General features: G+C 44.9%; 1 protein-coding gene across 2 annotated transcripts in view; it reads left to right on the top strand.

Annotated features, from left to right (window-relative positions):
• Igf2bp3 (insulin like growth factor 2 mRNA binding protein 3) overlaps positions 1-23,154 on the top strand; it is a 133,881-nt gene that overhangs the window by 40,787 nt on the left and 69,940 nt on the right. For both annotated transcript variants that reach the window (XM_005087116.4, XM_021223614.2), the window contains exon 3: positions 5,819-5,867. In XM_005087116.4, coding sequence (XP_005087173.1) covers positions 5,819-5,867 — 49 coding nt within the window. The remainder of the gene's footprint in view (positions 1-5,818; positions 5,868-23,154) is intronic.

Raw genomic sequence — 23,154 nt, forward strand, 5'->3', positions numbered from 1 at the left:
ATGGAGGCTCATCTTACTAATTTTTCTACTTTTAAGTCAATTGCTGTTTTTGTTTTTGTTGTCTGTTTGGAATTTAAGGTCTGAGTATTTGCTAGTCGGCTCTCAGCAGATATAGCCGCTACCCCTTGACAGTCTGTTCTTGGTGTTTCTCTTTAACTTCCTTCATTCTCTTGACTAAAAGTTGAGCATATTCTGCAGCCTCTTCCTTGTCTTTCTTACTGTGTTTCTTCAGGGCAGTGTGTTGCTTGTGTTCTTGTTGCAGGACATGTGAAGTAACAAGACACTAGACCTTGGGTGTTTGGGTTCTGGACTTATTCCTTCTTGGCTTTGGGGCTTTCTGACAATATATCGGCAGACATCATCTTCAGAATGATTGAAAGCTTTTCTGCTTGCTCTTTTGGGGCCCAACTGCCAAGGCACATAGTATTAGTCCAGGAATACCCTCCCCACCCACCCATCCACCCATCCTTCCATCCAGGCAGAGTTTCTCTGTTTAGCCCTGGTTGTCCTGGAACTGGCTTTGTAGACCAGACTGTCCTCTAACTTGAGATCCATCTACCCCTGAGTGCTGGGATTAAAGGTGTGTGTACCCTCTGTCTGTCTGTCTGTCTGTCTGTCTGTCTGTCTGTCTGTCTGTCTCTCTCTCTCTCTCTCTCTCTCTCTCTCTCTCTCTCTCTCTCTCTCTCTCTCTCTCTCTCTCTCTCTCTCTCTCTCTCTCTCACACACACACACACACACACCACACACCACACTTACTCTTTTGAAACAGTAACCAAGTTGAGAACACTACTCAGATTGGCAATCCACACTGCAGCCCCAAGCAGACTTGCACTTCCTGTCACTGGTTCTCCTTGGATGGTAACAAGAATGTGCCTTATTCAACAGCAGGCACACTATGCCATGGGTCAAGACACCCTGCTTCATGGGAAAACCTTGTGTGTTTTTCCCACCACTAATTCCAACACGTTCACCGGAGCATCAGCAGCTACTTCCGTGGTCATATGCTGCTCCTAGAATGTTTGGGGTTACAAAGCTTGTGTTCATCGTCCACTCCAGTGAGTTTCTGACAGCCAACTGCCTAGGAGTCCACATGGAAAAGAACTTGGTGTCAATTTGAAAATTTGCATAAAATTGTATCCGTTAACTAAGGATCTTGAAGATGCTGTTTAGAATTTCTGAGTCTCCTTATCCTGTGATTAAACTTGTTTTTGAAAAGCTGCATTACTAGTTGGATTTTCATACAAGCATTTCAGTGTATGAATGCTTTCCCCAGTTGGAGGGATGGAGCCAGGGCCTTGCGCCCTGAAGAGAGGGCACCAAGTCACATCTTCCCAGCTCCATATAAGCGGGTGTTTTAAAAACCCACTTCCCCGCGTGAGAATCTCTTAAATTTATAAGTAGGTTGTGCTGAAAATTGAACTTTGTTTTTAACAATTTGTATAGTTAATAGTTGAATGATTTTCTAGTTTTCATTCTTGTACTAAGTGTGATGGTTTTTTTCCTTCTAAGATTTAAGAAAGGCAACATAAATGCCAATTCCTGTTAATCTTATGCTCCCCCCCCCATTTTGGAGTTTCTGTTGGTGTTTTGAAATATATAGTCCAGTTTGGTTTGGAAAGTGTCCTGTGTGTGGTCCAGGCTGGCCTCAAATTTTCCATACCTCTTGCCTTTGTCTCCTGCCTGGGATTGCAGACACATTGACTTTTCTTTCTCTTCTGTTAACTAAATATATAAGTTTAAACCTGTTGAGTACTTACCTGTTGTCAAGCACTGTTCCATGCACCCAGGATAACCCTGTTACCCCATATCTTACATATGGGATGTGTGTGTGTGTGTGTGTGTGTGTGTGTGTGTGTGTGTGTGTGTGTGTTGGTTTAACTAAGACAGTATGTGATGTCAGAGGAAACAGAACACTACTTTATTTAACTTAAATTGGAACTGAGCTGTTGTATGCATACAAGCATCTCCCAGTTCCGAATGTAGGCAAGGCTGGCCTTGAACTCCGGGCCCTCCAGAGTGCTTGGATTACAAGTGGGTATCACCACACCTGGCCAAAACCATCTGTAAACATCAATATTGACTTGACTCCTTGACTTTTAGAATCAACCTAGATATGATGTTATTCTAGAAGTGGCCTGGAGACAGACGCCAGAGGCACAACTAGTTGGCATGTGATGAGCAGTGTAGTTTGGGTGCCTCTCTCAAGTGCTCTCTTGGCAGAGACTGTATTTCTCTGCCACCTGAGTGTGGTTGGAGCCTTTGGTTGATTAGGAAACTGGACAGTTATTTAGAAAATGATTATTCCAGGGGAGCATTTAATTGGTAAATGAGAGCTGTGTGCATTTTTAAAATTCTTGAGAACATGGCTGTTTCTCAAAGATAGTACCCTAAAGAATTTCTTGGACATTTGGCTTTATAATGTTAGTATATGCACACTTACACACTGACTTTAGGGAAATTTTTGTGGAGATGTCCACTCCCCACAGTGAGTCCAGGGTGGGTGGAGACACAGTTTTTCACTCTGCCTGCAAGCCCGTCAAATGCTTGAGTAAAATAGGTTCACACCTGCATATTCTCTCCTTAGTTATCCAGGGTAAATATTTACAGTATGAATGAAGCAAAATATAGCATATGCAAAACATATATTAGAAAACTTATGGGTGTGTGTGTGTGCGTGTGCATGTTAGCATGCACATGTACACTCGCTCAACTCTGTTGATATGTGCAAATGCATGTGTGCACGTGGGGTTGAAGACAACTTTGGGCATTGGTTCCTGCCTTCCATCTTGTTTGAGACAGAGAATTTCTTCTGTTCTCTGCTGTCTAAACCAGGCTAGCTGGACCACAGCATATGGGGAGTTTCCTGTCTTGTCAGAGGTCCTTTCTCAGATTTCTAATATGAGCTATTGTGCCTGGCATTACGTGGGTTCAGGGATTTGAATTCCATGCGTGTGAGGCAGGCACTTGACTCACTGATCCAACTTCTAGCCCTTGGGTGTATTTTTAATCCTTTTATCCAAAATTAGTATCAACGTGAGCATGAGTTGTGATGAAGATGTTGGTGGTGATTTTTGTTCTTCGAGTCTGAATCTGGCTTTGTAATCTCGGGTCCCTGATCCTCCCGTTTTAGCGCCCTGAGTGCTGCTGGGACTACATGACTGCATGCCATTCTTGAACAAAGCATCGTTTCCTCTGTGTGTTCTAATTAGATGGTGCTCAGATTTTTTTTTTCTCTTAACTGGTACTATATCCACTATTTTGGTCTGCTCTCCCTGATGATTTGCTGTTTTACTATGTCATAAAAACTGTTGAATGCATTTCCCTTCTCCTGCTTCATGTAGATTGTGAACAGGGAGTCTAATTTGAGTTCATGTTTCCTTTGGTGTCTTTGACTAGGCAGCAGCTATGACGTTTACTCTGCTGCTCTGTGGGAAAGGAAAGAGGTAAATAACTCACTGCGGTCTACTTCAAACATCATAGGCTATAAAACTTCAAAATCATAGGCTATTTGATGGGGAGAGGGAAGTTCATTGCGGTTCTGATTTTTGTGAGTTAAACAGTTGAATTACTTTCTTTTTTATTATTTTTAATTATGTGTAAGTATGTGCATATGAATGCAGGTGCCCATAGAGGCTCTGGTCTATAGTTAGTTACAGGTGGTTTATAAGTCACCTGATGTAGTTGCTGGGAATGAAACTCGGGTCCTCTGGAAGGAGCAGTACATGATCTTAACTGCAGAGCGGTCTCTCCAGCTCCTGAAATACTTTCTTGATTTGTCAAATTGAGTTGCTACGCTATTCTCACTGTTGTCTGGCACGTGTCACTGTGTTACCGAGGCTGGCCCAACCTCAAAATCCTCCTGCTTCAGTGTCCCTGTGGCATATTACAGATGTACATTCCTGTACCAGGCATCGCTGCTTCAGCAGCTAGAGACGGACTGGTATACGGTGCCTGGAGAGCACTCACACAGTCTGTCATGTCTCCTTCTCCACCCTTCTCCGCCACACAGATGGTTCAGAGGTGAAGTCCTCATGTTCTCCGTGCTGTGGATTTCTTAGCCTGAAACCTTCTAACTTCTTATTTTGGGTTCAAGTTTTACATTGAAGCTAGGCTGGCCTCCATCACAGTAATCTTCCTGCCTCACCCTCCCAAGTGCTGGTATTGTCATCATTATCATTCATGTGAATGAATGTGAGGTCAAACTTAAGTGTCTTTCTCTTTTTTTTTTTCTAGTTTCAAACAAGGTCTCACTATGTAGCCCTGGCTGGTCTAGAGCTCACTGTGTAGGCTGGCTTTGAACTCACAGCCCCCTGAATGCTGACATTGAAAGTGTGCACCCATTGTGCCCAGCTTCTTCTTTTTATTTTTTATTTTTTGAGACAGGCTTTCTCTGTATTGTTTTGGAGGCTGTCCTGGAACTCGCTCTGTAGACCAGGCTGGCCTTGAACTCACAGAGATCCACCTGCCTCTGCCTCCCAAGTGCTGGGATTAAAGGTGTTGTGTGCCACCAACACCCAACTTGTGCCCAGCTTCTTAAAAGGGTGTTGGAGGTAGAGGTCAAGTCTTCATGTTTGGGCACAAGTACTTTACCAACTAAGCTATCTCCCCAGTCCTAAGATGTCTTTAAATGGGTAGGATTGCTAAAGAAACTATTTCAAAATACAGTAGCAAAGCCTGCCTGGTATGCTCATTCAAGCCTGCTCAGGTAAGAGGATTGCTGCAAGTCCCTCAGGCAAAGAAAAGAAAACCAAACCCATAAAGTTAGCAAAGTGCTAACTTATGATATAATATGTGCTTTCCAATATGATTGTGGGGGCTGGGGACTGGATCTCGGCTGATAGTACTTTGCTCATGAATGAGGCCCTGGGTTCAGTGCCCAGCACTGCATGAAGTTGATGTGGCAGCACACAGCTGCGCGCCCCATGCTCCAAAGGTAACGGCGGTGGCGGCCTCAGGAACTCACGGTCATTCTAGGCTGGCCTACACGAGAGTGTATGTGTTTGCATGTGTGTACGAGTGCATACTGGTGTGTGTGTACAAGTTTTGGCAACATAGTAAATTTCACAGCACTCAACCCAAATGACATTTAAAAGGTCCATTGTACCTTTTGTGGCGTGAGACTACCTGCTTTTTATTGATTTGAGAATCACAGGTGCTGTGGCTTGTTACCAGTACTCATGAAGTCAACTCCGAGTGTGTTGAATGTTACAGTCAGGAAGTAGTGAAAATCGGTGTGCTCCCCTTTCTTCTCCACTCGCAAGCTCCCTGGAAGCTCTTGTGAGCCCCTTGGCTGTGACCTCAGAACAAAAACATCTGGACTTAGGCCCTGTCTGCGTCCTGGGAGGCGTAAGTTGAGGGAAGGAGGCTTGGATGCTACACATAGTCATTAGAACAAATTTACTTTTTTTGATTTGTTTTGTTTTCGAGACAGAAACAGGGTTTCTCTGCAGCCTTGGAGGTTGTCCTGGAACTTGCTCTGTAGACCAGACTGGCCTTTAACTCACAGAGATCCGCCTGTCTCTGCTTCCCGAGTGCTGGGATTATAGGAGTGCGCCACCAAGGCCTGGCTAGAACAAATTTACTTTTGTCTGTCTTAGTGATTTAGAAAGCATCAATCATTTAACAGTGCCAAGTCCAAGTGTCTAAGGGCATACCTTGGGGTTAGTTTGCTTTTTCCATGGGCTACATCCTCATTACATTTTGGTGTGTAGTTAAATTAAAATTCGTGTTTTAAGTATTTCTTAAGCTTCCATGTTGGCTACTGGTGTGTTTTGCTTTTTTATGTTTTGTTCCTTAAAACATTTTAATTCTTCTGCAGGATTCGGAAACTTCAGATACGAAATATCCCGCCCCACTTACAATGGGAGGTAAGACCTTCAATATTCTCAGCTAAGATCTTAGTTTCAGAGCCTAGTGTTTTGTTTTTCCAAAGGCTTTTTTTTTCTTCAGCTCTAAGGTGTGCTTGAACCTAATTCTTCTCTTTATGACTTTGGTGTGGACTTTTCTTTGTAGAATTAAAGAATTAAACGCCTTAAAACTCCGTTCTTTGAAATATTTTCTAAAGTTGAGAGTAATTGTTATCTTTCTCATTAACTCCATCCAGACTGTGTCCTGTTGATTTGTTGCCCACCGGAGTTAAATATGGCATTCCTTCTTGGCAGAATTTTTAAGACAAATGCCTGCTACTTAATATTTTATTTAAAAATGTGATTCTGCTTCTTTTTGCTTAGGTGTGGCTCTGCAGTGACTGTATATCAACAAAAACTCCGTAGCACAGTTGACTAGCCTGTGTCAGCAATTTCTGCAACATCATGACGATGTCATGTTGAGAATTTGAGACACTAGTAGTTGAAAAGGTCAAAGTAAATGATTGTTAACTCTTTCAGACCATGAACTCTGAATTTTAAAAAAATCTTTTATTATGTTTACTGTGTGTGTCTGTACAATACTTGTGGAGGTAAGGGTTTCAGGAGTTGGTTCTCTCCTTCTACCCTGGGGACGCAAGGATTGAACTCAGGTCTTCAGACTTGATCGAAACACCACCTTTATGGATTGAGCCATCTTGCTGGCTTCCCTGAAAGGTTTTAAAAGCTGCCTTGAAGCTTTGCAAGGGAACTGCTCAGTGTCTGTATCGTTAGAACATAAATATCAAGAACGACTTGTTTTGTGGTTTCAGATTAGGTTTCTAAATGAATTTGCTGTGTCATTAAATCAGAGCCCTTATTAAAATGCAAAAGTATGATTTCAAGATTTCCTTGGCAGTGAGTTGAGGGAAGTTGTTCTGAGATCTGACTCCCTAAGGTCCCTGAGTACTATCAAGTTATTTGTGCTTCGAATATTTCACACGGTGCTGTCTTGTTATACAGCTGTTGCATCCAATTTTGGAAAGAATGGTTAATTCCTTAATATATTCTAAATGTTTTTGTTACATAATAAAAACAACTTCAGAGATTAAATGCACACATTTCCCTGTTTTATATTAATATTTGTTTAGGAAATTCATTACCATGAGGAGTGGGCCTCAAATTGCCCGTTTTAAGATGGGCCATATTAAATATTGTTTAATCAGATACTCTCCTCAGGAATCACATCTAGTGTGGAGATAGTCATACAATAGCCCCAAACAGGCAACTGAACAGTTAATGTCTTGTCATATTTGCTGGAGCTAGTGGCAGAGTTTTCATTGAGATTGTATGGCTTGTTGTGATGGTTTTCTTTCTTGTACTTTCTCCTTGTCCTGTGTAAAATCTAATTAATAAGCAATCCTTTTTTGCCCTAATTTTTTTCTTTATAATTCATTTTCTTTCCCTTCCCTCGCTCCAGCCTTGCCTCCATCCATCCATCTCCTCCCTTTTTTGATGATGTATTGCTGGATAGTTCATACTGGCTTTAAACTTAGGACCCTCAGCCTTAGCCTTCTGAGTCCTGGGATTACAGGCATGTACCACCGCTTCTGGTCTCGTGGTCTCTTTTTAAAGGGGCAAATGAAATTAAAAGCAATTACATGAGAATGTGGAGGAAGCTTGGAACTAGAATTTAGAATCTTTTCAGCTTTGATTCCCTCTTAAACTTTTTGACATTGCTTAACACTTTTTTTCTTTTGTAAGGGTGGGCAGGATCTTGCTATGTAACCTTCACTGGCCTTAAATTTACACAGTCCTCCTGCCTCAAACTCCAAAGTGGTGGAATTTCTGGCCTATACCAGCATTAGTCATTAAAAAACTGTCAAGAGTAGGGTGAGCGGGCAGTTCCTTTCCCTGAAGGCATGTGTAGCACAGTTTATTCCTCCCTTCGGGAAAGGTCACTTTGTGTATCTGCGTCTGTGCCCCCTGGGTTTGCTGACTGTCTTGTGCCAAAGCCTTACTGTAGACAGTGATAATTGTGCACTTACAGTCCAGATTCCATTATAATGGAAGGGTTAGACTTTGATTCCACTGATTAATCTTAGGATCACAGAGAGTGGAACAGCCAGACACTGTGTGACTCATGATTGGATGAAGGAAATGCATTGCCCAGACAAAATATTTCTGCCTAAAAAAGAGATTTGACTAAATTCTGCTTTAATTCATCTTGCAAGAAATATGGATAATGGGGTATAGATTAAATGGTAACCAGTCTTGTGGTATGAGGCCATTCACAGCATAAGCAGGTCGTTTTGTTAGACAACCAGTGGGCTGACAAAAGGAAGATTTCTAGAACACGACTTGTGTACATACCTGAAGTGAGCTGTGAGCAGTGTACAAGCCCAGTGGAACAGTGTGCAGGAAGCACGACAGCTTGTAGGGAGACTTCAGTTGCAGCCCAGCACCATGACTTCATTTTCTGAACAGGTTTTTTACATACACGTGCGCCCGCACGTGCACACACACACCATGGCATGCATGTGGCAGTTGGAGCCAGTTCTTTCCTTCTAGCAAATGGCCCCAGGGGTCTTGACTCAGGTTGCCAGCTTGGCAGCAAGTGCCTTTACCTACTGAGCCATGTTGCCAGCTCTGAGCACACTTTAAAAATATCTGACACTCATATTCTCATTTCTAACCCAGAGATGATAATAGCAGCCACCTTACTCATTTACTTCATACATTAAAAAGAATCACACCTGAAGAGGGTAGTGCTCTCAGAGCTGCGGAGGCAGAGCTCTGGGTGTTCAAGGTCAGCCTGGTCTACATAAGTGAGTTCCAGGACAGCCAGAGCTACATAGTGAGACCCTGCCTCAGAAGGAAAAAATCACATCTCCTGTGGCCCTAGAAACAGGGCTTGGTCTGTGTGAGCATCCTATACATTGTGTGTGCGATAGAACAAACTCATCACTTCTCAGCCTTGATGAAGGTCCCATGGCTGTCAGGTCTAGCTGGTCCCACTAGACCCTCACCAGGGCATTCGAATGTGGGGAATCTGCGGATCTTGAGAGGCTAAAGAACAAAAGGGACAGCAGTAGTGACTGAGGGGAGCAGACATTCAGATACTAGAACTTGGAGTAAAAGCCGGAGTAGCTGAGACTGGGTTCTCTGTGGCTGGAGCCTCAGTCTTGTTTCTGGAGGCACACAGCCATCAAAGGCTCAAGCCAACTGCAGGAGTGGGGATAGGACCAGAAGCTCATCCTACAGCCTCCCTCTGCCCCGCCCCTCAGCCTCCCTCTGCCTGGCAGCCCTCTCTCTGGCAGAAGCTCATAGGAAACAGTTTGGGAAAAAGGGATGGTTGGAGTTCCCAGAATCCCAAAGAGAAAGTAGATTGCTGATGTTCTAAACTGGAAACAAAAAGTAACAGCCTGAATTCTAAGACTTACCTTGTGAGCCCCGCCTGACTTCCACACAGAATCGGAGCATGCTGGCAACACTGCGGTCATGGTGCCGTGTGCTGGTTGGTAGACACTGTCCAGAACTGTTAGCATTGTCCACCATCCTGCTTTACCCTTGTCATCTTAATGCCTCGTGACTCTTGTGTGACCTCATTCCTATTCGGACCAAGAGATGAAAAACGGGTTCCTCTCAGGTCCTTTGGGTGGCATCCTTTGATACTGTGTGTCACTGGTGCTTTAATGGTTGCTAGTGATTTCGTTTTTGATGATGTAAAGCATTATGAACACCGGGGTGAGAGAATGTTCCACATCCTTTGTGTCTGTGGAGGATAAAGATACAAGGAAACAACTTTTGGAGGACCTGTTGCTGGAGCGCTAGGAGAGCTTTTCTTATGTGGGAGGCACGTGGGAAGCAGCACCCTCTCCTCCTTCCTTCGCCTCCTAAGCATTTGCCCAGGGAGTGCCATGAGGACTGGGTGCACCCTTCTTAGGAGGCTGGACAGGGACTGACCTGACACACCATACTTGGATCCTTTCCTTTCACTCTACTCTTTCTTGAGGTGACTCCACCACATGTTAGGTTTAAGGAAGGGTTGCATGTGAGATTAATTTCCAGTGTCTTAGGAAAGACCTGTGAGAACTTCCTGATTGTCTGACCACTGCTGTTTGGTCAGAAGAATAAGAATCCCTAGTAGCATTCATAAAAGGCAGAAGGAAGTCCATAAACCTCTGACCATGAAAATGAAGCGGTCTTAGAATAAGGAGCAAGTTAGGGTCCTCTGTGGGGAAGTGGAGGGTGGGGTTTGCACAGTAGGTTGCAATCAGATCTGAGCCACGGTTAGTCATCTGTATCTTAAGGCTCTCTGTGCTGATGGGCCTGGTGCTGCCCATTGCTGAGGTGACTAAGATTTTCCAAGGCCAGGGGTAGAATATACAGTCTGACAAATACTTAAGGGAATGTGTACTTTATTTATTAGTTTGTCTACTTAAATCATGGATTTTTTGTTCATGTGCATGCCACTGCTCATGACTGCATGTTGGAGGGCAGCTTGAGGGAGGCTGTTCTCTTTCCCCATGCCAGGCTTGGCGGCAGTTGCCTTTACCTGCCGATCTATCTTGCTGGCCAGTGAGTATGTACGTTAAATTCACAGGGTTGCTTCTAATACAAAACACAAGCCAGGCGATGGTGGCGCACGCCTTTAGTCCCAGCACTCAGGAGGCAGAGGCAGGTGAAACTCTGAGAGTTCAAGGCCAGCCTGGTCTACAGAGTGAGTTCCAGGACAGACAGAGCTGTAACATAAGAGAAACCCTGTCTCAAAAACAAAAAACAACAAACCCCCCAAACCCCACAATTACTTCAAAGCCTGTATGTCTGACAGTGTCCGTCCCCCCCCCCCCAACTTAATCTGAGATGAACATCTTAGGAAGAATTTCTGAAGACACTTCTGTAGCATAAGGTCCATTTTTCCCCAGTTAGTTGTCGGGTGTGGTTAAGTGCTGAGCAGTGGGGTAAGGGGGTGGGAGACCTTTATCATATCCAGGCTACTGACAGTTGCCAGTTGATGAGCCTTGCTGTTAGGCACAGAAATCAAGTAATGAGCGCACTAAAATAAGAAAGATGGAGGGGACCAGGTGTAACTTTAATTGCCCTCACAGAGTGTTTTATTTCGTATTTCTGTTTGGCTCATTGTCTCAGTAGCTGGGCACCTGGAAACCAGTTCAGAGAAAGCCACTTTAGAACTATTTTAATTCACCAGCTTCCATCTTGATTGTAAGTTTATTCTTTTTTTTTTTTTGTAAGTTTATTTACATTTTACCAGATCACCATTAGGAAGCTTGCCTGGGGGAAGGCAGCAGAGCCTCCCTCAATTGTTACTCCTTAGGCAGTCTTGCCCGCTTTCTGGTCGGAAGAACTGACACTGGAGAGACATTCACATTTTAGTCAGATTGAAAGACTACAGGTAGGGGAAAGAACATGGTTTTCTGTCAGAGGCATGGTTAACAGTAGAAACCCCAGCCCTCTCTGGCTTGCGAACCTAGAAAATAAATTAGGTCTAAGCCACAGGAAATGACCATTTTCATATGCAGTGGCAAGCCATCCGTATGTAATTTAGGTTACTTTAGGAGGAGGGGTCGTAGAATTCAGAAATGTGCATGAGATCAGTAAGGACCTCTTAAATCTGGAGGGGTCGGTGGAGTCTGGTGTTTCCTTTCTGTATGGACCCTGAAGGAAGACTGAGAACAGGAGGCCTACCTTCCATGGAAGTCTGGGTGTGTTGTTAGCAAGATGGTATCGTCAGTGAGCCAGGTCCTGGCAGGAGAAGGGGAATGAACAGTGGTACCTTGTTATTGAGCAGGGTTGTAGGAGCAAAGCCTTCCTTAGCCAATACAAAAAGCCTTGCTGTCGGCCTTGGCTTTATGTGAGCTGAGACCTGGAAGACTGTTGGGGACCCGAGGGAGGCGATTGAAGAGACTCAGCCAGGGGCTGGGAGGATGCCAAGATTCTGACATCCTTGAATTCAGTAGCTACCTTGCTTCCGTACAAATGGTGATTGTGTTTTGGCACCGTGGTCAGATGGTACTTGGTCTGTGATGGATTTAGAAGTTAATGCTAAGGGGATGGAGAGATTGTTGGGTGGTTAAGAGCCCTTACTGCTCTTACAGAGGACCCAGGTTCAGTTCCAATCACATGCAGAGGCTCACGACCAGCTGTAGGTCCAGTTCTGCAGTGTTTGACGCCTCTTCTGGCTCCTGCATGCACATGGTGCACATAGGAGCACTCAGGCATGTACACATGGTGCACATAGGTGCACTCAGGCATGTACACATGAAATGAGTACGTATGTTTTAATGCTGAATGGAAAAGAGACAGAAGCTTTTTAAGTATTTGTTAAGTATTCTTGGCTAACAAGAATAAACTCTTTAGCCCAATCAGATGTAAACAGTGTGGAAAGTAGAGTTGATGAGACCATGAGTGGGCAAGAGGTAACTGAGTCAAGCTTGGGCGGTGGAGGTCAGTCCCTGTAACACGAAAAATAAAATCCCAGAGACAGGTAATGGGGTTCAAGCTGAAGATGAGAAAAGCAAAGCAGCCGATCACTGGCTGTCACCCCTGCCAAGGCTGAAACGGCGGTCCTGTCTTCCTGACTGGAAACTTAAGTCTCTCTGTCCTCAGCTTGGCTGGAGACTAATTGCCTTCGATTCTTGCCTTTAAACCTCTCAAATCCTGGGATTTAAGACGTGGGATCCCAAGTGCTGAGATCACCTTCGTGTGAGCTGTTTCTCTTTAGGACTGGATCAGTTTCGTGTACTTCAAGTGTGTCCTTGAACTCACAGATCCATCTGCTTGTCTCGAGTCCTGGGATTAAAGGTGTGCGCCACCACTGCCTGGCTCTGTGATTTGTGGCTAGCTTTGGTTTTTTGACTCTCAGACAAGCATTAATAAATCATAAGTGATAGATCACCCCAGGCCCCCGAAGGTGTCATACAGGGAAATGAAATGCCTCTAGGAATAAGAATGAAAACCTGGTACAGACTGACTTTGTCAACCTGGATCAGACTTCAGGGAGTCTGTTGCCAGGCATTTCATAGTCAGCATATTCAGAACACAGTACAATTTGAGGAAAGGTTTCCAAGGCAACAATCAGTCCGGTTCCAGATTCACAATGAAGCTTAAGGGTGACTACACCATGTTGGGTGGGTTCTGTAACTAAAAGACCCAGAATCTAGTGTGGTCACTGACAGCATAGAGGTCAACCAGCCATAAGAGTACACGTGACATCTCCCCTAAGGATGGACAATGGTCTCGGGAGGGAATTTGGGTGAGGTCTGACTCTATAGCAGAAGGTGGGTGAGGTCTGCCTCCACAGATAGAGGAAAGGTCACCAGGTCCTTAACAGAATCCACTCTCTGCTTTCTGGGTGGATTACAGGTATTGGATTTTTATCTCCCCCATTGAGGAGTCATCCCTGCATGACTAACATTCCCGGTTCTCTTCGTGCTTCTCGGTGGGTACTAGGACCTCTGCGCCCCAACCGTTAAAGATTGCCTTCTCCAGGATTCAGGGTAGAATTCTAAGTGAAGGAGACAGATGAGCCGGGTTCCCGTGTGAGTGGTTCTCTTTTTCATAGTGCCCCGTCTTTGACCTCTAGGTCAGTAAATGCCCAACAGCTGGCACTGTGCTGGGTACCAGATGAGCCAGTGTCTTCATAGCAGGCCTTGTCCCCACTTAAGGGAGGCGTCCGGGCACAGGAGACACAGTTAACTGTTTTTCCAGGTCCACAAGCTGGAGAAGGCTGGGGTCTCGGCTGGTAATCAGGTCGCTGACAGAAAACCAAGCTCCTCTTTCCCTTAGTTGCTTAGTTGCTGTTTACCCATTTTGTTGTTTCATCTGAAGCTGGGCATGGTGACTTTCACCTGTAATTTCAGCACTTGGGAGGCCAAGCAGGAGGAATCCTGTGAGTTTGAGGCCAGCCTGTGCTACTTACTTACCCCGGGTTCAAGCAGGAGGCTTCAGCAGGCGGGTTGGGGTTTGCTAAAGCCTGAGGGCCAATGAATCAGCTCATACACGTATCATTCTTATGGCTCCTTAATCTTCAAGAATGCTCTTCCCTAAAAGTTCTCTCTCAAAAAAAAAAAAAAAAAAAAGCTCTTTAAGATTTCTAACAGCTCTCTCCTCAAAAGTTCTTTCTCTAAAAGCTCTCTTAAAGTTCTCTTTAGATCTAAAAGTTCCTACTAGAAATTCTCTGGAAGTGCCTTCTGTCCCACCAGGCTTTTGTGTCCAGGCACATTTGACAACTCTGACAGTAGGCCGTGGACATCTCAGAGCCAGGAAGGTGATAGGATCTTGAGAAAAGTGCTCATGTCTCTCTCCTCCCTGGACGTTAACTGATTAAAGGGGCTTCTCAGCCCTTTATCAAAGGGAAAACTAAGCTATGTCGTGTGAGGTCTGGAGGCTGCAGCTCTTACCACTGACTCCCTGGTGAGAAGAAATTCCTTCTCTGCGGCCTGTTTGAGAATGTAAAGTACCCAGTACATATTCTATATACAGCCAGATTCGTAGTAACATTCTGGAGTGGATACCTAGAATATTGATTGCTGCTTCTGTAATAAATGATAAAGGCTCACAGTACTTACTGAGTTCCAGACCAGCTTGGGCTGTATAGTAAAATTGTATTTTAAAAAACAGAGAGGAGTTGGAGAGATGGTTCACTGTCTGTAACTCTGGTTCCAGGTGGGATCCAATGCCCTCTTCTGACCTCTGTGGGAACTAAGCATGCACATAGAGCATGGACATACATGTAGGCAAAAACCCCCTACACATGAAAGTTCCAAACCAGCAACAAAAAGCATGCCCTGGAAAGTTGAGTAGGGAGATTGACGGGAGCAACTTCCTCTAAGATCAGTGTGTGTGTCGGTGAGTGACAAAAGCCTTAGATTAGTTGGGGCTGTTACTGAGGAATTCTTACATTTAGGAAACTGTGTAGGTTCCTTCCCTCCCTCCCTGTTTTGATTTTCATGACAGGGGTTCTCTATGTAAGAGCTCTGACTGCTGTCCTGGAATTCCTTCGGTAAACCAAGCTGTCCTTGAACTCACAGAGATCCTCCTGCCTCTGCCTCCTGAGTGCTGGGTCTAAAGGCGTGCGCCACCACTGCCCGGCTTGAGTTTTGCATGGTTACTCTGGGATGATCAATCTCTTAACATCGTTAGAACTGGTCTGATGACGGGTGTGTCTGTGTGAGGGGCGGATTCCAGTCCCTGTGGCTGGTGCATGTTACCTTCAGGGATTTACAATGCTGGTTTCCTGTTGCCCTATGATGCCTGGCTGTTTGTTCTGTGGTGGCGACGGCTGCTGCTTTGAGGTCTTTAAAATCTTCCTAACTTATTATGAAAAATATCAAATGTAAAAGTAGACTAATCAAACTCAGTTTCACCATGATCAATATACGGTCAGCTGGTTTCGCTTTGTATACACAGGTGCACTCTTTCCCCTTTCTAGGTTATCTTCCTTCCTTCCTTCCTTCCTTCCTTCCTTCCTTCCTTCCTTCCTTCCTTCCTTCCTTCCTTCCTTCCTTCCTTCCTTCCTTCCTTCCTGTTTCTCAAGACAGGGTTTCTCTGTAGCTTTGCAGCCTATTCTGGAAATCTTTCTGTAGACCAGGCTCATAGAGATCCGACTGCCTCTGTCTCCCCAGTGCTGGGATTAAAGACTTGGGCCACCACCGCCTGGCTTGAAGCAAATTTTTTATATCACAACATCATTAGATGTTTCAGTTCATGTCTCCAAAAATCTAAACAAGAACTTCCTGTCTCAACCTGTCTTGTCTTGCTGGAGGCTGGAAACCAAGAGGCCAAGGTGCCTGAAGGTTTGTCATTTCCAGGGGCTGTGAAGGAAGGAGCTGTTTGAAGTCTCCTCACTCTGTGCTGGTTCTTAGCTTGTGGCAGCATAACCCGGCCTTCAAACGGTGTTCCCACTGTGTTCTGGCTCCAGACCCCACTGCTATAACGAGGCAGTTGGCTTACGATACTCTGTACACACTTATTGTAACTGTACCACCTCTGTAAATGCTCTCCAAGTGAGGCCATATTCTGAGAAACTGGGAATTAGGACTTAATCATACAAAGTTTTGATGGGGAGGAGGTATCATTGAATAAAAAAAATGGCTTTTTAAATTGAGATTTTCACAAAAAGGGCTAGCAATACAACTCAGCAGGTAAAGGCACTTGCTGCCAAGCCTAAGCCTAACTACCTATATTCAATCCCCGGTTCCCACACTGTGGAGGGAGAGAACTGACCACCCTTAAAGTTGCCTTCTGGTCTCCACTAGTACTTCATAAGAGCATAAGAGTGTCTCTCTCTCTCTCTCTCTCTCTCTCTCTCTCTCTCTCTCTCTCTCTCTCTCTCTCTCTCTCTCTCTCTCTCTCGTACACGCACACATAAATAAATGCTGGAGCAAATGCATAAGGAGATAACTGAAACCATGGTGTTGAACTGCAGGCTGTTGAGCATCAGAAGCCTCTGTGGTTCCTAGATTGTTTCTTCAAACAGAACTAACGTAACATTTTAGTTAGCCTGTTCCTTGGCGGCTGTGTTTTCTTTCCTTGTATACTAGTTAGTTTATACTGCAGAGTTCACACTCTTACTTTGCTGAGTGTGTTCATGCATGGTCACTTAACGTATTCCTGTGACCCTCATGGAACCTGGATTAGATACAGGTTCTTCTCTTTTTTGCTAGTTTGGACGGGGCATGGTGTGCTTCTTTAATTAAGAGGTGGGTGGATGGTGTCTCTCTCTGATGTGAATGGATTGGTCTTTCCTAATATTCATTATGGTGTGGTTCTGAGATGGTAGCCTTTGAGTCCTACCTTCCCTGGTTGCATTCGGGTAAAGAGGACCCTGGCTTGAGCAGTTACTTGGTTGTTCAGCTATTGGAAATAGTTTGTGTAGAAAACACAGAACTGATGCTCATCCCTCCCCCTGTTACTTAGTGTGTTTTCGTGTGCATAGCTCTAAACTCATGGGTTTAGGTATCTTTGGGTTTGAGATCTGAGTCACCTTTTTCAGTGTTTGTACCCTGAAATGATGTGGTGACTTCTTCAGACCAGTGTTGTTTTTATGCTACCTCAGCACTCACTCACTTACCTCACTTGCAAGCCCCAGGTTTATCATGAGTGTTTTCTGTTCCTAACTGATTGCTTGGGAATGATTCATAGTGATCACGGTGGCGTCATGCCTCTCTTGGGACCAAGCCACCAGCCTTCCCAGGATTACTGTTCTGTGGAACATTTGTGTCCTTGGTTCCTGTAGGCTTAGTCTTGTTTTATTTTTTCCCCTCTGTGTTATATTATGCTTTATCTTGTTTAGGAGTTTAATATTTCAAGCCTTTCACACTGGCCTTGACACTGTCAGTTCTGGGATGCAACTCAGGTCCTACTGCCTGCTAGGCAGGCACTCTGCCATGAGCTATACCCTGATCTCTCTGTCTCTGTCTGTCTGTCTGTCTGTCTGTCTGTCTGTCTGTCTGTCTGTCTGTCTGTCTGTCTCTCTTTCTGTATCTATCTATCTATCTTATCTATCTATCTATCTTATCTATCTATCTATCTATCTATCTATCTATCTATCTATCTATCTCTATTTATCCATCCACCCCCCCCCCCGACCCCCTCAGGGTTTTTCTGAGTAGCCTTTGCTGTCGTGGGACTCACTCTGTATACCAGACCAGACTGGCCTCCAACTCACAGATACCCTCCTGTCTCTCCTGTCTCTGCCTCCTGAGCACTAAGATTAAAGGCGTGAGCCACCACCATCCGATCTCTACCTTGACTTTGTTTAATGAAAAACTTTTTATTAGATTGACTTGTCTCTGTGTGTGTGCACGAGTGCCGGGGGGTGGGGTGGTGTGGGGGCATGCAGCTGTGGAGGCCAGAGGCCAGCCTGTAGGATTTGTTTTTCTTCCTTCATGTGGGTGCCACAACGAAAACTCAGGTCACCTGGTTTGGTGGCAAGTATTTTTACTTAACACATCATCTCACCAGCCTCAATTTAAAAAAAAAAAAAACAAGCAAATGAGCAATAATTTGGACAGGATCTCATGTATCCCAGACAGGCCTCAAACTCACTAGGTATTCAAAAGTGACTGGGAGTTTCTGGTCCTCTGTCTCTGCTTCCTGAGTGGTGGGATTGCAGGCATGTCCTTCCATGCCTAGTTTATGTTTGGGGGAATCAAACTCAGGGACTCATGCATGCTGGGTAAGTGCTCTACCCACTGAATTACAGCCCTTCCCCCATCTTAAAGTTTTTGAAGAACTATCTTTCCATCAAAGCTGTGACACTTTACATGCCTAGTCAGTGATGGGCACTGTTCTCATTTCACCATAGCCTTACCTGCACGTTTTTGCTGGTTTTTTTTTTTGTTGTTGTTGGTTTGTTTTTTGAGACAGGATTTCCCTGTTTAGTCCTGATTGTTCTGGAACTCACTCTGTAGACCAGGCTGGCCTTGAACTCAGAAGATCCGCCTGCCTCTGCTTCCTGAGTGCTGGGATTAAAGGTGTGTGCCGCCACCACCCAGCTGTTTGTGAGTGCTTATGTCTTTAAATGTTTTATAGAAACCACCCATGATAGTTCATTTTAGTTGTTGATATGACAGGATTTATAATCACTGTGGATTCAGATCTGGAAGTAGTTTTAAGATTGGTGTCTTTTTTGAGACAGGGTTTCTCTGTGGCTTTGGAGACTGTCCTGGAACTAGCTCTTGTAGACCAAGCTGGTCTCGAACTCACCGAGATCCACCTGCCTCTGCCTTAAGGTGGTGTCTTAATTGCTGTTTTATTGCAGTAAAAAGTCACCATGACCAAAGCAACTTATAAAAGAAAGCATATAATTGGATGCTTGCTTACAGTTTCAGAGGTTAGTACATTATCAGTCACGGCCTGGAGTGCAGCTGCAGGCAGACATGGTGCTGGAGAAGAACCCAAGAGCTACATCCTGATGGGGGGGGGGGCAGAGAGACGGAGGAAGGAGACAGAGAGGAGAGAGACAGACAGGCTAGAGCTGGTATGGGTTTTTTGGAACCTCAAAGCCCACCCCCAGACCCAGTGACACACTTTCTCCCAACAAGGCCACACCTCTTAATCCTTCCCAAACAGTTCACCAGTTGGGAACCAAGTATTCAAGCATATGAGCCTATGGGGTCCATTCTTGTTCAAACTTCTACAGATGGGAAAATTCATCAAAATATGGATGAGACCATTCTGTGGGCGGGGCCTAGCCTGAGTGAAAAGGAGAAAGGCAGCTGAGCAGCAGTAGCCGCCTCTCTTACAGGTGATCAGCTGTTTCACGATTCTCCTGCTGTGCCTTTCCTGCCACGATGGACAGTAGCCTCAGACTTGAGCCAAAATGAGCTTTTGGTATAGCAATGAGTGAATTAACCACAGTGTCACATAAACGGAACTCAGTCTTTTAGTGGCTTCAAGGCTCCTTGGGTATTTGTTTCGCCTTGGGTGTGGTATTGGTACGAGTTCTCTGACTTTCCTCTTTCCTTCCCTGCCATGACACTGGACACTGAACCTAGAACCTTGTGCTTGCTAGAACCCTGCTGTATCACTGAGCTATATACTCTGCCCTCAATAGAGGTGCATAATAGTTTGTAGCGTCTCTGTTTTGGCATTTAAACACCTGTGGAATCTGTCGTGGTATCTCTTTTAATCCTGACACTGCTCAGTTCAGTGCTTGTCTCTCGTATCTCTGTCAGTCTTGCTAGACGTTACTTCATGTGCAGGAGTACTTTGCCTGTGTGTATGCATATGTACTGTGTGCATTCTTGGTGCCCAACAGAAACCAGAAGAATGAGCTGGATCCCCTGGATGGCTGGGAGCTGCCACGTGGGTGCTGGGAACTGAACTCAGGTCCTCTGCAAGAGCAGCCAGTGCCCTGTCCTTATTTGGCCTCCATCCCTGCCTACTCACTGAAAAAAGAAAGAAGTACTTGGTTTCACTGATTTTACTATTTTGAAAGCAGTTTATTGCACTTTTATTTATTCTGTGTATGGAGGAGCAGTGGCAGTCTTCATGCCATGGCAAGCCTGTGGAGGTCAGAGAACATCCTTCAGGAGTCCGGCCTCCTACCTTGCAGGTCCCAGGGACTGGATGCATGTTCTTAGACTTAGTGGCAGGTGCCTATACCTGTTGAGCTACCTTGACAGTCTGATTTTACTTTTTTGGTTGTTTTTTCTTGGCTTGAGGCAGAGAGTCTTTTTACATAGCCTGGGCTGTCCACTATGTAGACCAGGTTGGCCTTGAACTCACTGAATCTGCCCGACTCTGCCTCTAGAGTTCTGGGATTAAAGGTGTGCACAACTGTGCTTGGCTTGATTTTACTCTTTTGAAAAAGGATTTGTTTTATTTTCATGTGCTTATGTGCTCGTGTTTGTGGGTGCCTGTGAAGGCCAGAAGGTGTTGGGCTCTGTTGGAACTGGAGTTATAGGGTATTGTAAGCTACCTAACATGGGTGCTTGGGACTGAACCTGACTTCTCTACGAGAGCATCAAGTGCTCTTAATCCCCCAGCCCTCTCTGGCTCCTGATTTCACCTTGTAGAGAATTTATTCTTTTTACTTGCAAATGATTGAGGTATTCTTGTTATCACCTATTGGTGACTTCATTCTGTTAAGGGGAGTGAACATAACTTAGCCATGGTGGTTGATTGTATTCAGTTCTGAATACTTTAACCTGTTCTTGAGAGTGAAATTGAGTCTCTTGTTGCAATAACAGACTTACCCACTGCTTTCTGTATTTTTAAACTTGGTTGTTAGGTCCAAATACATTCAGAGTTGCTGTGTCTTCAAAGGTGACCTGACTTTTCTCAGGCCATCCTCTTCTCCCACGTTAACTTCATTCCATTCATTAAATCAGGTGGGAACAATAAAAATGAGAGCACCAAGCAAATGGGTTTAGACTCCACCCCCCAGACAGCACATGTGACATGCATGGCTCTCACACTGAGTCAATCATGTGGACATCCCCAACTTGTATTCTAAAAACCAGTTAAAGACACATCCGACCTTATTTTACCCAGAGGTCACCTGCGACAGGATAACTTTAGAGCTCTTACTGACAGCAGTGTTGTATTCTTGGGAAATAAAGGATTCAGCCACCCCTTTGAAATTTAGAAGGACTAAGAACTACATCCAGTCAAGGAAACGAACCCTCTGTACCAGGTTCTGCATCCAGGCATAACTGAACAGGTGGATTCCAGTGTTTCTCTCCCTGAAAGTAGCTATAAAATCTGAACCATACTAGTAGCAGCTGGTGATGTGAACCCCCAACAGTAAATGCCAAGGCCAGTAGCACCGCTTGGCCTGAGGTGTTTCCTTTGCCCTTTGCCCTCTGACCCATCCCCATCTAGACTCAGAGCAATTCAAAACCTAGAAAGTCTGGGTGGCCATGGAGCTTACTTAGGAGAGACCTTGCAGTCCTAGCTTGGGAGCAGATGTGTCACCCAAGCCTCCCACGGAAGGCAGCAGATACAGTTCCAAGGGATAGTTGAAAACTAGTGCTCTTTCCTCTGTCCTGTCACTTAAACTCTCCAAGTCAACACAGGAAGTGTGCAATCAAGGGAAGTGACAGACTCAAGCTTTTCTGGCTAGAGCCAGAAAGGAAAGCCCCAGGCACGACAAAGTACCAACAAGGTGAGGGAGACAAGAAGCTCAGAAGCTACTACAGACTTGTGAGGTTACCCCAGGAGCCAGGCAGCCCTCCGCTCTGTCTGCGCTCAGCAGTACACTCAGGATTGTGAGCACTTAGCTGTGGGTTAGATCACCTCCTCGATCTCAGACTGACACCACTGCTTGGTGCACAATCAGACAGACCCCCAGACTCTGAAAACAGAACAGACATGGGCATCCTAAACCAACCAAGGCCGGTTCCAATTGCAATATGAACCCAGCTAAGAGGAGGGTATCCCACAACAAAATTATCAGCCTTCTCCACAGGACTTCACAAGACACATGCAGAGTCAAGATATACAAGATACAGTCCAAAATTACTTAGCATATTAAGGCCAGGGAAATCAACTCACACAGAAAGAAAATACAAATACCAAGAATAACAAAGATATAAAATTACTTGACAGATTTTAGAGATGTTTATGATAAAAATTTCCACAAAGAGTGAGCATTCTCCAAAAGAATGACAAGACAGTGTCAAAGAACTAGGAGATACTAACACACATACTGGAAGAGCTCCCAGCAAACCTCAGGCGACAGGAAATCGTCATTGCCCATGAACACAGACCAAATGCAATTACTCTGAAACTCACAGAAAGAAGACTGCACACAATGAAGACAGGCTCAAAGGCCTGTGGGAATACCAGAAGACCAATGTCATGTCGGCAGGATCAAAGAAACAGGAGGTATTTGCAGAAAAAGAATGTGTGGCAGTGATGGGTAAGAGTTTAGCAAAAAGACGCAGCCCCAAAACACAAAACACACAGTGAACCCCAAACAAGGCCTTCCCCAAATCTGTCTCTGAATACAGCTTAACTAATTACTGAAAGCCAAAGGTCAATCTCAAAAATAGCCTCAGAAACATGGCATTATAGAGCAGTGAGAAGCTCTCAGCTAGAAGTTACGCTGTTCCTAAAAGACTACTTGGCAGTGTCTTGGAGACATTTCTATTAGTCAGGACTTGGAGAGGCAGAGGGGTGTGGAAATCTAGTGGATAGAGACTGAAGATGCCCCTGAGGAGTCTACACCACCATATTCTGTCTTCAAGAAACTCACTTCAACAACCAGACTGTCTCAAAGTAAAGGGTACCATAAAATACACTAGTCAGAAGAGAGCTGGAGTGAGCCTTGGCAAACAGACTCAAAACAAAGAAAGCTACCAGGATAACGAGGGCATAACAACGATGGTTCTCTCTCTCAGCTTAGCAGCAGCACCCAGAATGACAAGTGTGCCTTGGTTAGTACTAAGGCCGTTTCTGCCGTTTTCCTCTCGGCCTTGCTGAAGGGCCTGCTTTATATCATGCAAAATGCAGTTTTGTTGTTTAGGTTCTCTCCTGGATGTCAGCATGTGTACACCAGTGGCTTCTCAGGCTTCCTCTGTTCAGTGGCTCCTCTCTGATAGATGGAGATGCTTAGTGTTGGCTGGACTGAGAACGTGTTATGTTCTTCCGTACTCCATGATGCCTGGGATTACTGTTTCTCAGTTCATCATCTCAGGTTTCTGTGTTCATCCTCTTAGATCGGATCTTGGCCTAGTGCTGTTTCATATCCACAATCCCTTCCTAATTGGTATTGTAAAGTTTCAGTTTTGTGGGACCAAAGAGTTCTGAAGATGGAAGGTAGTGGTTATAACAGGTG

This window comes from Mesocricetus auratus, unplaced genomic scaffold (genome assembly GCF_017639785.1).
Source record: "Mesocricetus auratus isolate SY011 unplaced genomic scaffold, BCM_Maur_2.0 Super-Scaffold_100676, whole genome shotgun sequence".
Lineage (NCBI taxonomy): Eukaryota > Metazoa > Chordata > Mammalia > Rodentia > Cricetidae > Mesocricetus > Mesocricetus auratus.